The sequence below is a fragment of the Stegastes partitus genome, unplaced genomic scaffold, assembly GCF_000690725.1.
Source record: "Stegastes partitus isolate 25-593 unplaced genomic scaffold, Stegastes_partitus-1.0.2 Scaffold234, whole genome shotgun sequence".
NCBI lineage: Eukaryota > Metazoa > Chordata > Actinopteri > Pomacentridae > Stegastes > Stegastes partitus.
In genome coordinates, this window is record NW_007577965.1 from 569183 (window position 1) to 586190 (window position 17008).

General features: G+C 40.1%; 1 protein-coding gene across 1 annotated transcript; it reads right to left on the minus strand.

Annotated features, from left to right (window-relative positions):
* Window positions 1–1006: 1006 nt before the first annotated feature.
* lnpep (leucyl/cystinyl aminopeptidase) lies at window positions 1007–16644 on the minus strand. The gene is made up of 22 exons (XM_008281488.1): window positions 16215–16644; window positions 13936–14030; window positions 13011–13213; window positions 11989–12100; window positions 11557–11814; window positions 11281–11471; window positions 10935–11073; window positions 10092–10226; window positions 9808–9928; window positions 9531–9682; window positions 9325–9438; window positions 9087–9218; window positions 8688–8822; window positions 6765–6925; window positions 6594–6682; window positions 6304–6487; window positions 6029–6185; window positions 5459–5643; window positions 4915–5076; window positions 3910–4050; window positions 3710–3791; window positions 1007–3545 (listed from the first exon to the last, which is right to left on the minus strand). Exons 1-22 carry the CDS (start codon window positions 16240–16242, stop codon window positions 3414–3416), a joined length of 3108 nt encoding a protein of 1035 aa, XP_008279710.1. The 5' UTR covers window positions 16243–16644; the 3' UTR covers window positions 1007–3413.
* Window positions 16645–17008: the final 364 nt, after the last annotated feature.

Below are 17008 nucleotides of genomic sequence, written 5' to 3' on the forward strand. Positions count from 1 at the left end.
GACAACCTCCATGAACTGCTTTTTTTGTTTGGTATTGTTGTTCTCCTGCACTCAACAGGACATTTATGATGTCCTTCCAGAAAGCGTCCCGATCTTCTTATTCAGTTTTCTGTCAGTGTAGATTCTCAGTGACACATTAACAAAAGGGGATTTTCCTTTATTTATCCCTATTAAATAATCATTTCAAATTCTAGTGGAGATTTTTTTCCCACCAAAGTTAAAGAGCCCATATTATGCACCTTTACAAGTTCACAGTTGTATTTTTAAGGTCTACTAGCAAATATTTACTTTCTTTATTGTTCAAAAAGCATTATTTTTCTCATACTGTACATTGCTGCAGCACCTCTACTCAGCCTCTGTCTGAAGCATCGTTTTAGTTTCCGTCTCTTTCAGGCCTCCCTCCTGAAAAGAACCATCTGCTTTGATTGGTCAGCTCGCCCAACCGAAGCAACGCAACGTCGACTATGACCGTAACCTCAGATTTCTGATTATAGGGACGGACCTTTAACAGAAGCAGCTTGAGCGAGGAAGTGATGGCTGACTGTGAAGAAGCTGCTCAATCTTTGTTGGAGGGCTTGCCAAGCTGGCTGCTAAACCGGCGTTATGCAAATGTGTCACATAATGACAAAAATAAGCAACAGGAGAAAAACTTGGACTTCAAACATTTCAGGCAGGTAAGGAGCAGTGTCTTCTGTGGGAGAGAATAACTCTCTTTGGCATGGACTTTGTATTTTTGCAGATGTTTTAAATGCACAAAATCGCTATAACACACTAAAAGGGAAAACCCAAAGAGCATAACATTTAGTTTCAACCATGGATCCTTGTGTAAAATTTGTATATTATACTAAATACCTTCAACTAAATTAACTACAGCTGGATTCTTTGAAAAACACAAAACAGACATGTCAACCATCTTGAAACATGGAAAATACTTTTTAAGTTTTGGTTCATCAAACATATCATTCTAAAGCTTAGGGACAAACAGTGATTGACGACCATGACGACATTTTCAGAAAACAAGTATTATTTATATTTTGTTCACATGAAGAGCAACAAAACTCCAGAAGCATCTACAGCATTTCATCCCAGTGCAAAAACAAAGACAATCTGACTGGGCTTACTGCACATGTGGTACTCTACTACAGTCCTCTCATCACATCACATCACTGGTTGAAAACAGATAACAGAAATATGACCTTCAAATAAAACTGTCTGTTTAAGGAATCAGATCAGAAACATCTGGAAACGTATTTAGACAGAAAATACTTCACCCCCCCCAAAAAAACCAAAACAATTAAATGTATAGTTAGCAATGTGTGACACAATGATGAACAGGATGGAGTATTTCAAGGGGCAATATTGTTCAGAATCTGTCGACGGATTATGAAAACCAATAAGATTCAGTAAGTGAAGTTCAATTTAATCATCAGTACTTCTTCATTTCTCCCCTGTACGGTTGTAGTGTAACTCTTCCTGTTGATCCAACACTGTTAACCTGGAGAGGGTGTTGGTCAGCCAGGTGCTGCCTCCAGTCCCCAGAGTGTCAATCTGTGTTTTCTTCTTGAGCTTTATTAACATCTAACAAGGTTCATTTAGTCCTCCCAGACACATGTAGCCGCCCTGACCAACCACTCTGCGTCACTGGCGTCTCACCTATGTGTGACCAAACCACCCAGACTTGTACACAGATCTCGTCCGTTTCATTTGTAACAGTCATCAGTTCTTCTTTTATGAATGCAGTTTATACACACGAGAAAAAGAGGCTCTAACAAAAAGATTGACCAAAGAAATACAAGTCTGATGAAGGTAACCAGAATGTCCAAAAACAAAATGGAACACACACACACGCACACACGCACACACACACACACACACACACACAAAGTATCACATCTATTGACATCAGTGACCCTGCAGATGATGATCAGTAATGGACTGAATAAGTACCACTTTTACTTTTAAATAAAGCTAAGGAGTGCACAGCTGTATTTAAATAACATCTTGGAGCACAAGTCGGGGACATTAGACAATAAATAGCTAACCTACTCTTCATTCATCATTGTACTCTTCAACACCGGAGTAACTTAAAACTCTGCTTTTTTGTTTTGGCTGATAAGCAACGGCTTACTGGACAGATTATCTACAAAGATGTTCTTCTATATACTTTGTATCTTCAATATGCACATTAGCCCTTAAAACACAACATTCATGAGCAAAGGGACCTCTTTGTGGTTGTCTAAATCAGGAAATACAGTAAAAAGTTTTGACCACGGCTCTTGATCAATTCTATGTATACAGTTCCTCTTTACATTCTATATACACAACAGAAAGCAAATCTTAAAATGCTAAAAGTCAAGATGTTTAAAACAGCACATCCAAAATCGTAGGGGGGAAAAAGCTATGGGGTCGGGAATATTTACATTATAATTACAACTTTGCAAGCGCGCATGGAGTTAAAGAGTGAGTCTGTACAGTGACTGCACAGCAGGCAAAAAAGCAATCAAAATAAAACTTGTTGATTGGAGTAAAACTGGGTGTATGGCTGGTAGAGAAAGAAAGAAATTAACATTTGGCTCCAGTGTGCACTGTCTGCTCTCACCTAAGACACATTGGTTGTTGATTTAAACCTGCACTGTTCTTCTTTTGTACATCATCTATTGTACACAGTGGGAAGGTTCTTTAGTACATTCAATTGATGCCAACACAAGTTTGGTTCTTTAAGCTATCGATCAATCAACCAATCTTCTAGTCCGACCAGAACTAATAAAGCAAATGCTTCAGGTTGCATAAAAATTAGTAACGACTGGCAGGCAATTATTGTTTCTACACCGATTTTCATAACACATGGATCCAAGGTTAGACTAACACCAAGTGTAATTCCATCCCTCAAGCAGCAGTATTTTCAGTTTTTCCTTACTGAGAATCTCTTAGAGCTGCATCTTCATATACGACTGAGACAGTACTCACACAGACAGTAATGCTGACATTCATCAAAATTTGGATTTTTGAAGTGGCCCTTACACAGTTCATACAGTTAGGTGTCTGAGATCCAGCTGGGCTAAAGGACTGCGGGTGAAGCATGATTGTCTGCTCAGGCATGAGGTTTAAATGAGAATCGCAGAGAAGGTTTGGTCAACAGCATAAAACATGAGGAGTGTTGCATCTGACAACACCCTGTCAGACACACAATCAAAGCCACCCTGAGGGATCAAGTACAACTGACAGGACCAATCTCAAAACAACAAACACCCTGCCCACCCACCCAGAGCACAACCTCTGCCATTGATGAATACTCTGGCCTGGATAAAGGGAGTTATGAGACACAGTCCTACAATAGTGCAAACACTGCTGTTGTCTTAAAGAGACACCCCTTCTGCTTGTTTTTGGAGTGCAGACTGGATGTAACGTCTACGTTACAGTTTTTTTCGGAGTGTGGGCAGGTTCTCTTCCATCCAGCGCTGGTTCAGCCGGATGGTTTCCAAAGCTTCCTGCACACTCCTCATCTGAGAGCTACGCTCATCCAAACTGGAGAAGAAAGCCTGCACCTGCACAACACACAAAAACACACACCGAAATGCCAAATCAGACTTGACATAACACATTTAAAGTATTCTGGTAACAGTTAACATCTCCCCGCAAACAGGTGCACAGACCTTCAAATACAATAAAACATAAATGTATTCCATTAGAAAAAAAAACGAACACATACTTGATTAAGGTGTGCCTGTGTGGAAAACTGGGAGGTAGCAGATTTGATGATTGTCTGGATTGCAAAGGAGCCCACAGGGAACCTACAACCAAAAACACACAAACTCTGATGCTGCATCACCGTTTACGTTTAAGAAAATTTTGAATAATCTTAAAATGCATTGTGTGACAGTTTGTACGAAGCTGACAGGGACCACTTACTTCTCTATGAGGCGGTCCCAGTTCTCTTGTATAAAATCCCAGGCAAACAAATAGCCAGCAAACCCATTGCACACAGTGCCGATGACCAAAGGCAACTCCTGCGTCTGGATGATATCCCCCATCAGACCTGCTTGTAGAATCCTACACAGACCATAATAAGTGTTCAGATGCTGTTCAGTGCACTGACACTACACCTCTTATCATGACTACCATATTACATGGATGAATTACTTGTGAAGCCACTTACATACACACACATATTATTACAAGCCTTCCAAACAAAAACATGAGAATAATAAATTGAAAGACAAAAATCTCAACTTCAGACAAAACATTTTTTTTAAAATTACTTGTCAATATTTGAGATTTAGTAAATGATGTTCTGTATTCTTCATACTCACCAAACTTCACTCTGGATAAAATGTCATCATATGGATGTGGTATGAAACGGCCTTACCAATATATTTACTGATTACCTTATTGCAGAGGTACTTGTTTCAGTGTATATGTCAAAATTGCAGTAAAGAAATGCTGAACTAAGTTTGAGATTGTTTAAAAACAGCGGCATCTATGAAAATGGTTTGTCTACAGCTAAGCCAGAGACTATTCACGAGTTACAACAGTACTAAAAAGAACTAGTCTGGTGCCAGCACAGTCGCATATAAACGCATCAGATCAAGAGTGTTAGTTGTTTATGTTTAGAAGTTAGTATGCGCCAGTCAGGCCAGAATACCTCGTAGGGTAATGAACACATTTCATACTGAAACTACAATAACATAATGATGCAGATAACATTAAAGTGTAATTCCTTATTTATATCAAACCCTGGTCAACGTGGAATAAAGTTTGGTCATTTTAAATTGTATTTTTGAAAGAAAACAGGTTTGTAGGACTTTGCCTCTGTTGTATATTTTGTGAAGTGATCATTCTGCAAGGGTTGAGGGGCGTGGAGTGAACTTGTGTTTACATGAAACTGACCTATATAATGCAAACACAAACACTTACCATACTAAATGTCTTGTGTTGTCAGTGGATGCGAGGCCCTGCAGCATTTTCCGCTTCTCTGCATCATAGGTAGCATGTACATACATGGTGAGCAAAGTCTGCCAATCTTCGTCTGACTGAGCCGCCACAGAGAACACAACATGCTGCAGATCACCTGGAATCCTACGCAAATAAACAGAAAAATAAGAAATAAGCAAAAAGACAATATGTCGGGTTTTCATCCTACAACTTAATTGCTTCCATTAAATTAGGTCCCCTCCCACCCATGCTAAGCCTTGTCAACATTATTTTATACATTACATTTTAAAAAAAACAACAACTGTGCTTTCCAGTACAAAAAAATATTGTGATTTGTGTTACAGATGAACGCAACGAGTTAAGATATTGGTGTTATTTACTGTGTAATGTTTACATATTAGTAATTAAAGATTGCTAAAGATCTTTTCTATTACTTAATAGAGTTTTGGAATATGCTGCTCAACCTGCTGCCACCATGACCCTGACAGAGAAAGAAAATAAAATGCATCTTGTGTTCTTTGCGTACCGTAAGGTCCCATTGGACTCCGCATACTGTTTGAACAGGGATCTGGCTTGCGTAATGCACTTGTTGTCCTTCAGACTACAGGCCATCCCCAGTAGGGCTGAACGCAGCTCCTGTTTAGAGACACTCTCCTCCTCTCCCCATGTTTGATTGTCCATCAGAGAGCCAAAATGCCCCAGAATATAAGCCTGTTATATTCAAGACAAACATCATGGACACATTAGCGCACAGACACACAACACTCAGTTGAACAGTCCACAAGAAGACTGAACTAAGTCTCTTCAACATAACGTGTTGATTACATTTAAGCGATAGCAAAATCACGACTTACTGAGTCAGTAACAGTTAGTAAAGCTGTGGTAGTACCAACTTCTGTCTTACTGCTTAAATTTTATTCGGCTTTTTATTTAACTTACTCATCAAATTAATTCCTTGTCAAAGCCAGTATCAACAAACTTCAACAGTATAATTTAATCACTTCATACAGCATCCATTCATTTCCAGCAATATATGTTAATGCTGATGGATAAGTGGCTCAATGAAAATCAAATTTCTTAAGAGTGAGTAAAGTACCTTCATGCGGGCCACAAGACCAGACTCCTGTCTTTTATCGAGCAGCCTGTAAATCCTATTGAGCTGTAAAAGAGCCTCTGTCACAGGAGCAGTCTCAGTTTCACTGGGCATATAGTTCAACAGGTTGAGGACTTGTTGGAAGGATACACGTCCATATCTATTGATAACACGGGACAGTAAGGAACGGTACAATATACAAATAAAAGCAAAACAGCTAGAATTTGGCTTTATCATTGAATGCAATTGAAAATGACAGCTTGAGTTGTTTTTTATACCTGGAGAGCGCAAAGATGTTATGTATAAGCGATGCACGGTCCTCATGTGTAAGAACACTGACATTTTTGGACAGAGCATCTATAAGCGCTTCCCAGCCCTCATCTCCATAGTGGACAATGTAGAAGCCTGTGTTTCTGTAGTTCAACTTCAGCCACTTTACACTCTCTGGCAACTTGAGCGTGCCTAAAAAGAATAACACACACACACACACACACACATAATGTATCATTAGACACAGTATGTGAGACTCTGAGACTTAGTGTAACAGGTTAACACTCGTGTTTTTTACCTGACTTGGTCTTCAGATTGAACACTTGTCTGCACTCAGGGGCCAAACTACAGCTGTCGTTTACGTACGTTACTGGAATATTCCACAAGCTACACAGAGAGCAGAGTACAGTTAGAGCTGTGGCGTGTTGTACGATCTGTGTGCGTCTGTGTGTGTGGTAATGTAACCCACCTGGATGTATGCGTGGCATTGTCAGATGTGAGCAGAAAGTGCTCTTGGGTGAGGTTCACTTCATCTCCCTTGCGGCTCACAGTGACCAATGGGAAACCTTTCTGTGATGTCCATGAGCTCATCATCTCTGAAACATTTTGGTGCTGCGTTGAAACCTCGACCTGGGGACAGGAAGAGGAATCTAGTCTGTCTGTGCAGTCCAGTGTCATGTTCATTTGTTTTTCACAGAATAATAAAACTGTGGGAGGTATCTGAAATTATGTAGCTACATTGTAAAGATTTCTCTAATCCAAAGCCAAAGTGCATATGAACACACTTTTAAAGAAGAGAGATAACCTCACAAACATAGTTTGCATAACTCCAAATCCATCAAAATCAAAGTCCTTGGATTAATGAGCCAAACATTAACTCTAAACATTCTCACATTCCAAATTTTTAGGACATTTAGCATTGTGGCAAACATCCAGATGATCTGTGTGAGACTAAGCAGGTGGAAGTTAAGCATTCGCAGGGGTAACATGGGCAGCACAGGCAGCAGGAGGAAAGTCATATGTTGGCAGTCTACACTCAGTTCAAACCCTCTTGTCAGCAATTGTGCAAACTGTTTGTACCAATGTCTAGCGCTATTGTGTGTAGCCAATGTGTGAAGGGAGTAATCCAAAAAAAAGAACAAGAGATCAATAAATGATGACATTATCAACTACTGTTAGTCATTCTCTGTCTTTTAAGTGGATAATACAGGTCCAGAGTAGGGATGGGTATTGAAAACTGGCATTAAATGGGCTCCTCAGTTAAGTTGTAATAGACCACTGATCGATATGCTTCAGCATTATCGGTCTTGTTTTGCGTACTAGAGAAATTAAGAAATAAGATTTCCTACCTGTTTAAGCTACATAAATCTTATTCAGTACATTTGAAATGCATTTTCTGAAAATTCTCTCCCTAAGCCTGTGTGCGAGGGGCAACAGTAGCCCTCTGACATGCTGCAGCACATACACACAGACCCAGCTCCCAGTGACATTGTTGGAAAAATTAAACATTAAAAAGTGTGATTACACTAGAGTCAATGCTGAAAATGATTAACGCCACAGGTACAAAAAACATTTTGCATGTAAGAGCATAAAAAAAATCAATCTGTGCAAACATCCAGTGAAAGTGTGTCATAGTTTATCTCTTGTTATACCTGATGCTATGTATGGCAGCAGCCTCGAGCCTTCACATGAAGTTTACTAAACTATACAAACCATTTAGAGCCGACTGTCTAGCTATAGCTTCATAAAGTCAACCTGGAATGGCCAGAGCACCAGCTAATTTGTTGTTAAAAATTTCAGTTTAAGGGGCAGTCAAAGCAGGACAGATATTCTTATTTGGGGACTGCAGGAAAACTGTTGCTTTTTCGTCTTCCTTCCTCTAACCGAAGATTGGTACTGACTGTAGCAGAAGGGCTCAAAACACTATTTTTTTTAATATAAAAGTTAGCTCTGAAAGAGAGTTTGTTTTTTGTTTTTTTAAAGAAAGAAAATAAAAGAGGAAAAATAAAGGTATGGTGAATTCTGTTCCTGATTAGTTTTTCCCCTCCCTAAAAAAAAGACAAAATAAAACCCAAACACATACAAAACCAAACAAAACAAAAAACAATAAGAGTACGGTTGAAGTACCATATTGACAAAATGGTAATACTGTTCAAATCTTAACAATACCCATCCCTGTTGCTGAGACACTTCTGTGATCACCCAACATGTGATGACAGTAAAACAAGCTAAATGCAGACAGTGTCAAGAAGAATATATATGAGTTACATTGCTGTGTGTCCGACTGCAGAGGAGAGTTAAGGGATATACTACTGATGTAAAGCATCAGAAAAAATGAAAATAACATCAATAAAGAAAAACGCATACAGATAAATGAACACAACACACATACCTGTGTGAGGCTGTTCCAGAGGTCATCAGTGTTTGTATTTAACCCACTGAACTGTTTAAGGTATTGAATGATACCCTTTCTGAACTGTTGATCCCCTGGCAGGGAAGTGTTCAACATCAGAAGAATTGATGCACCCTGGAAGACAAAATGCACAAAGCATCTGTGATCAGTCCCAAAACAGAGCAATAACTACATTTGCAACTAAGTGTGAAATCCATCCATCCATCCATTATCTATACACCGCTTAATCCTCCCTAGGGTCACGGGGGGGCTGGAGCTTATCCCAGCTGCTAAGTGTGAAATCTAGTGGTGAAATCTTTCCCTGAGATAAACAACTGGACATTCAGTAAATTTATGAGCATAATGTCTATCTATCTACTTCTCTCTGTAGAAGCGTACCTTTTCGTAGGACACAGAATCAAACATCTCATTCACTTGTTCCGACGTATTGACCTCTGTCGACACAGCGTGGGAGGAGTTAAGTGCATCTTTGTCCATGGCTCTAAACCGCACTGCCAGGAATAAATTACCCTGCAAACGAACATGAATTACTGCAAAGGCACATAGAGAGGCACACAACTTTATCCCTTTTAGAAATAAGCATGGGGAAATTTATGAGACAGATGTCTGAACTTACAGTATCCAGCTGGGGCAACACTGTCTGCAGTGACATATATTGCATGTAAGTGGCAAAGCCCTCGTTGAGCCACAGGTCATTCCACCAGCTCATAGTTACCAGGTTTCCAAACCACTGAAACACAACGTTAGAGATATATTAGGAACACTGAACATCATATTCACCTTCTCTGTTCCTTGCACAGACACAAATGTGAACAAAATTACCTGGTGAGCAAGCTCATGTGCTATGACAGAGGCAACTACTTGTTTCTCCAGAGGAGAGGACTCTTTGCCCACCAGCAGTGTGGTCTCCCGAAATGTGATGAGCCCCCAATTCTCCATGGCTCCTGCCAGGAAGTCTGGTATGGCTACTAAGTCTGATAAAAGAGAAAGGGAGTATATAACAGTGTGTTAAGAGGGAATAAAGGTAAGATCAGTAAGAAAAGATTTTAAAAAGAGTGTGCGAACACTGTGTGAAATGCAGTGGAGTGTGTTTACTCACCTAGTTTTTTGAGGGGGTAGTTAATTTCAAAGAAGTCATTGTAAAACTCCAGCAGTTTGGAAGCTGTTTCCAGAGCATAGTCAGTGTGCTCCTTCTTCTCTGGCACAGAGTAGACAGACACCTAAAACAAACAGACGATACAGTATAAATACCTACACATTTAGACAGTTTATCAGCCACAGCACAACCTCACTGAATACTAAAAGTAAAAAAAAACATACTAACTTAAGCATGTACAGCTTAAACTAAAAGCAAAATGGAGTTATATCTCTGTCAGGACATACCACGGTATCCGAAAGATTTTTGCTGATAGGGGTGAAGTTAGCAACAATGAAGGCAACTAGATAGGTGCTCATGTTGACGGTGGTCGTTTCAAACTCATCTTCCACAAGGCCACTTGAAAGTGGTGTTGATTTAGCCTGAAACACACAGCATAAGAATGAGACAGCCATCAGTTATTGTGGGTAGTAGACTCCAGCCTAAATCAAAATTGGCCTGCTGTCATACTAGTGTAGAATGCAGCATTGCAAGCAAATGCCAATACACCGTCTGTTAGCTTAACTGTGCCCACGCTAAGAGCTGAGAAGTCACAGTGGGAACACGAATGACTCACAAGAACCTCAAGAGAGGAAGTGACATAATACAGTTATTACCATAATGTTGTTCAGCAAATTGTGACACGACACAAGATTGTTGGTACTACTGTAATCGACAACATGTTAGGGAAGAGAAAATGAGATTTTTTTTTTTTTTTTTACATTGATCGAGTTCTTAAATCAGTTGTGTTAACCTATTAATATGAAATTCTACTTCATTTTGTATATACCACAGGTTACTAGCCAACAGCTGGCACCACATTTAATCTGTCAACAGTCAACATCTGTGCTCACATAGTGATGCTGAGCACAAACACTGACGACTCTGGTTCTTCCTTACAACACGGAAAGCGTCACCATATTTGGTATGTCCAGGGAGACGCTACTAGTAGGAAATTAAATTGTGTCACAGTATTGAAACCAAATGTAATTCAAAAACTGAAGTTGTTTACCACAGCAAGAATGGTGTTTCAACCCTTAGTATCATACTAAAAAAGGAAAATCAACAGATTGGGACAAATTTTACTATACCTTAGGCATGTTGGAAAGAGTCATGTAGTTTGGCTTTCTGCTGATTTTAATCAGGAAAGTGGCTTTAAAAGACGGCTCATCAAAACAAGGGAAGGCCTTCCTGGCTGACAGTGGCTCAAACTGTGTCGCTGCGAGGACCCTAAGGGCAAGAGAGAGATGAAGATGCTCATGGTGAAGTAGACAAATAATGCAAAATCAATAAAAAAAGCCATCAAAGTCCAATTTCAGTTTTTAGTTGATATTAATACAGCAATGTTTTGTTAGTGCCCTAACTTAAGTTGAGTCAAGTTCATACTCTGCAGCGAATCTTCAACTTGTACTTCCACCATCAATTAGTCAAGTGTACCTTTTGTTTCCTTCTTTATCAGTGTATGAGCTGTTGTAGAAGCCATCATAGGTGTGTGAGAGGTTTGCAGAGTAATCCAGAGTTAGAACACAGTATTGGCCTGCCTTCAGCTCCTCAGAGAACTTAACAGCCAGCTGCTCTCTGGGTTTGAACTCCAGTACCTTCACATCACTGACCTGCCCATCACCTAGCTGCAAGAGACAAATTATCAGTTAAGAAATAGCAGCAAAAAGTCAAACACTTGGTTGATCTGCACACAAACCCCTTTAATCCTACCTTGAAGGTAGCTTTGGTAATGTTGAGACTGGCACCGTGCAGGACAATGCGCTTTGTGTTGTGAAGCACAGACATGTTGATAACAGTTCGTCCGGTAAAGGTCATGTCATCAAGGTCAGGGTTCAGGGTGAGCTCATAGCTGACTGGATGTATGCTGTAAGGCAGTCGCAACTGTGCCCATGGAAACAGTTCACCAGTTGTGGACACGGGATAGATTAGCTCAAAGGGAGTGGTTTTGTTCTGTTTACGACAACCCGCCTGCAGAGGGATGGAGGATTGCAGTGAACCAGGAGAATAAGAAATTGTTTCAGCATGAAGCATGATTAAAAAGGAAAAGTTTTTGACAGACAATTAGCTTAATACATTACAAGAGTGAATGCTGTTTAATGCTACAAGCCCTACCTAAACAGAGGTAACTAAACATTTTCTTACCTTGGTAAAGGTGCAACCAGGTAAGAAGTATAGTACCATGGTCATAGAGGCTACTATCACCAGAAATAACACACATACAACCATGGTACGGGCTGAAGGTCGTGAACATGACCTAAAACCAGAAAGAGTTTAACATTAATTACATCAAACAGTTCACAATTCTGAGGAAACAGGGAGCTGCAGTGTTCTAGAGGGTGGTGCTGCAGGGTGCAGAGGCTGAGAAAATGAGCTTCCAACAGTTCCTAAGCGTGTACCCTAATCTCTAAATATAGTATGTTCTGTAAAGTATCTGCATCATGTGGTAACTTTCATGTATACGTTGAAATAGATTTTCTGTGTAAGATGTGAGTAGGCAGTAAATTATTCAAAAAATAAAAGTAAGCTAATTTGGCTGCAGTCAAGTTTTAATATCTACCATTTTAACAGTCAAAGCAAGAACAGCCTGATCTTTTCAGAATGTCCACACAAACTGGGAACAAAGTCAGTCTCTTCTGTGTAGAGGACAATTCTGAGAAAACACTTTCTAAACCTTGAGTGATTCATCTGATAAAAGCTTCTGACAGCACTTTGAAATTAGCAGCAGTTTAGGGAAACATCTGTACACAGGTCTGATTTATAATTTTACATGAATCTTTGTAAGAGGTCATAGAAGTGAAACAAATTTTTACAGAGCACACAGAGACTACCCACTATGTTTGATTTCCATCTACAGATACTAACTTATTAAGGCTTATATATATATATCTTAAAATGTGCTTCCTAAAAATAAAAACTCTCGTTAGTATTCACTTCATAGATGTCTTAGAAACTTAGTTGAACTGGTTGGACAATTAACAGTACAACACCTGATTTCAACTAGCTGCTTCCACATATACTAATCACAGAAGTTACTGCACATGATAATGCATAATTATTTACATAGCACTGATTTGAAATGTCACAAAGCATATTACAGTAGAAGAAGATTTCTTATGCAAACATACTGTACAGCATCTTAAATAATGGCCTTTACAGTGCATTACCTCGGAGGAGCCTGTCTGGTGTAAGGGGAAGAGCTGGATCTGTGAGCAGAGCTACGATTCATGAAAGACATGCCCAGCAGACGAGCTGAAGACTCACAGTCCTCCTCATCCTCGTCCATGTCATTTTCTCCCAGGCCTCGCACAAGTAACCGTGAGCTACGAGGCTCATATGCCACCTCATCTGGGTCAAGAGCAGGGAACGTCTAGAGAGAGCATGTCCAGTACACTCTGTTATTCTCTTGTTAAACTGTGCAGTGTTTTCCATAAAATAATAACAACTGGAAAGCCTCCCCAAGTAAATTCATTAGTACAGGGCAAGATGTCATATGTAGAGACAGTGAGAAGAGTGAGTGCAGATGCAGGTATAAGTAAAAATAATCACAACAGAGAGGACTCAATAAAGAACAAGCCACAGATGATAGCTAAATTCTCATGACTGAAGGAGGTGCGTTATATTAGGATTACGGCTGATGCAGAAAGAAAAGACCCTGACCATGAAGAATGCAAAGGTAGATCAAAGTTTGCTTGGTGTCACACAATGTGAAAGGGGAGAAATTAACTTTGTGTTTACAAGACTTTGTCTATGCAGCTTTATGATACAGCGTGTCTGTGGTGACAGAGGTTTAATAAACTGCAGCCCCGAGGAGAAACATATTGCTACTATTAGCGCAATCTAGTTACAGCATTGTCATCATATTAAAATGAAGTTCCCTTTTGCTCAAAGTAACTGATTTAATTCTGATGATAGATAGATGCACCTGATAGCTACAAAATAATCTCAAGGCCAGCAAACGATGTACTGAGCTGAGGGACCTCAAACAAGCACTTCTGGTTACACCATAAGCGTTGGCTATTCTTGAATCAACTGATCCTCATTAAGATTACCCCATACTGTTCACAATATTAGTAACTGAAACTGTCCTACCGGAAATGCAGTGGAGTCTTTGGCCAAATCTACCACGTCAGGCTCTTCTTCAAACATGCTGTTCTCAATCATGTTCCTTGGCAGGTTGGCGTGCTCTGCAACATATAGAGGAAGAGAAATCAGACACAAGATTCTCAAAAAGGGAAGAGAGAGTGTGACAAGATTGATGTATCAGATTACAAACGATTGCATACATTGACACTTACACAGGGTGTATCCTGTCACATATGCAAACATATGTACAGTGTTTTTGGAGTTTTAAAGTTTTCCACAAAGAGTAGTGGGAACAAGACACCGAAAACACAAAGGCTTGTTGTTGTTTTTGTCACTGAACGAGCAGGAAACATGAAACCATGTTTAAAAAAGCACTGACTTGAGTTTTTGCAATTTCCTGTTAGAACACCTCTAACAGTATTTCCTGGTACTCTGACCTAAATAAAACTGGTTAATCTTGCTGGTGAGAACCTGTTAAGTACTGGTACACCAAATCTGTCAAGAGCAAAACGACTCTCTTTATTCCACAGTTAATTTGCTGAGCTGCAATGAAACTACATGAGAAAGTCTGACTAAGAAAGAGCAGATACCATCTGACCATGCCACATGCTACTGCAGTGTACAAAAGCTTGCACCTCCTGAAACTAACCTGCGCCTTCAGCATCATGACAAGAGTTAAGCCTTGTCTTACAAAATTCATGTAATTTTCTGGCAGCCAGACTCTCTCCCATCAGTAATTCCTGAAACAATCACAGGCATGTTCAACTTCTTAATTCAATATCTAAAGTAGTGAAATGCTGGGCAATGCAAAACTCCTATTTTGCCTTGCAATCCATTCATGCTTTTACAAGCCAAGGACAATGCATTTCAGTCTCAGCTGTTGATGAATTTCAGTGGTGGAAAGAGAGAATGCAAACTTGCAGTGAATACATGCTGTTCATTCAAAGACTAGGACAACTAACAAAGATGAGCTGTAACTCCCCCCCTAAAAAGCCAACAGCTCAGAAATGTGACAAGTTATTAATTTGGCTTCTTGTCTGTCCAGTACAGTGTTTCTGATATGACTGCAAGTGTTGTAACATTCTTGCTGTCTAGACCTCACTGCTGTGGTATGAATGTCTATTAATAGGCTAAGAGCTAAGTAGTAGGTACTGTGTAATGTCCAGAAAAGTTTGTGATTCAAAAATTAATGCACATAGAAACACATTTATTTTGTCAAATCTTCTGCTTACAGCTGTGGGGACACTGTTGTTATGATAAAAGATGTTTCATATAAGAAATATGATAAATTCAAAACATTTATTAATCCTACTTTAGCATCACAATGCTTAAGCTAAATAATATGTCTGAGTTTGACTGGTGTGTCCGATAATCCAGGTCAAGTGAGAACACACTATCGACACAGTATATAGTTGTACAGGACTGAGCCATAATGCTGTTAGTTACTGCTGGTTGGTTGGCCACTTAACCCATAAAGGAAGGAAGAATCTGCAAAGGCCTTCACATCATTATCTGATCAAAATGTGATTGTGAAAGTAAAAAAAATGTCACAACCCAGAGCACACACACAAGAAAGAGGAAGTCAAGCTGCTTTGATTTGGTTGTAGCTCCTTCCAGTTCAAGAATACTCAGCTTTCCTGAGAGGTATTATGGTGTGTGCACTTGCCTTTTTGTTTGTTTTAATAAAGCCCTGGACGCCCTGGGAGCACAGCAGAGGCAATAAAGCAGCTGACTGCTGGTAGCCGGAGCTGAACATGACTTATCAGCTCTCCACACAAAAGACAAAACACAGCTACTAGCAAGCCAACAGGCTTAAACAGGGTAAACAGTGCTGCTGTGTTTTTACAGGCAACTTCAGTCCTAACAGAGGAGGATACTATCTTTATGTCAAGAGTCCGTTAAGAAATGCATTGCTGTCATTGTTCAGATCATTAGTACAAATAAAATCAAAACGTTGCCTGAATAAACCACAAAGCTCATTCTGCTTTGTGTTTATGAGGAAGAGACAGTCGTATGCAAATGTTATCATGCTACTGCAGGACAATCAACAAACACTGAGATTAAGTTAGCTTCTGGGAATTCCTCAACTGTAAAACGAAACCAGTTACCCAGAAAACATAAAGTTGCAGTCATTTGCCTTGCCAAAAGCCGATTCCTATCTTTCTCAACATGTGTCCTCGGGTGAATGTCACTCCCTGAGAGCTTGCAGCCACTGTCCCGATAGTCATTAGCTGGCCTGCTGCTGTTAGCTTGCTGTTACAGTATCCACTGTCCTCCTTCCTTACCTGTGCTGTTGCTGTCAAACAGATCCATGGTAGGATATCGCCAAGACCTCCTTACGCCAAGAACCGGGGACCCTCCGCACGTTTACAGACGCTCGGCAGACGTGCTGTTTTTATAGCCGGCCACAACCCACCGCAGGCTATCAGACGCTCACAATAAATAGCAGCCAACCCCCACTGTACTAACGTTAGCTAACTACGTAGTAGCTAGCTCGGGACTAGCCAACTTCTGACAATTGCAACTGACTGAAAGACATTCAGTGAGCTAACGTTAGCCGCTTTCCATAACTTTGTCGCCCATAGCTGCTTATTAGGAAAATGCGCGAATACGACGGGGTTGCCTCACAATATAAAACGTTAAGCTAAAAATATTTGAACAAGTCTTCCTCTGGAGTCACTCGGTAAACTAACACACGAGCTAATGACACTTTTCTTCCTCCCCGACCAGTTGTTGACAACGTCCCATCAAATTACAGCGCTGACATCTGATTGGCTGCTACTGCCGGGGGGCGGGGCCAAGACGACACACGCACATTTGTTCACTGATTTGCTGCACTTGTAAGGACATGGTAGTTCTTTACATTCACTGCATGGAGGTCAACCATAACTGTTTTATGCTTCCCCTTCCCCTTCCCTCGATCAAACTGGTCTTAAATTAACACTAAAAACAAGTCTGAACTCACAAACAAACAGTTAACATGATGACTATCAAACACATTTTTCCAGAACATTGTACTGTTTTCAGTTCCTGGAAGCCAGCCCAAGCCTCAGCTGTAACCTAGAAATATTTTTTCATG

Excerpts from the sequence above, each read along its gene's own strand:
- lnpep (XM_008281488.1), bottom strand. The coding sequence starts at position 16,242 with ATGGATCTGTTTGACAGCAACAGCACAG. Across the intron at positions 10,227-10,934 it reads CTCTTTCCAACATGCCTAAG|GCTAAATCAACACCACTTTC; the intron begins GTATAGTAAAAT and ends TGTGTGTTTCAG. Across the intron at positions 5,644-6,028 it reads GTCTTGTGGCCCGCATGAAG|GCTTATATTCTGGGGCATTT; the intron begins GTACTTTACTCA and ends TGAATATAACAG.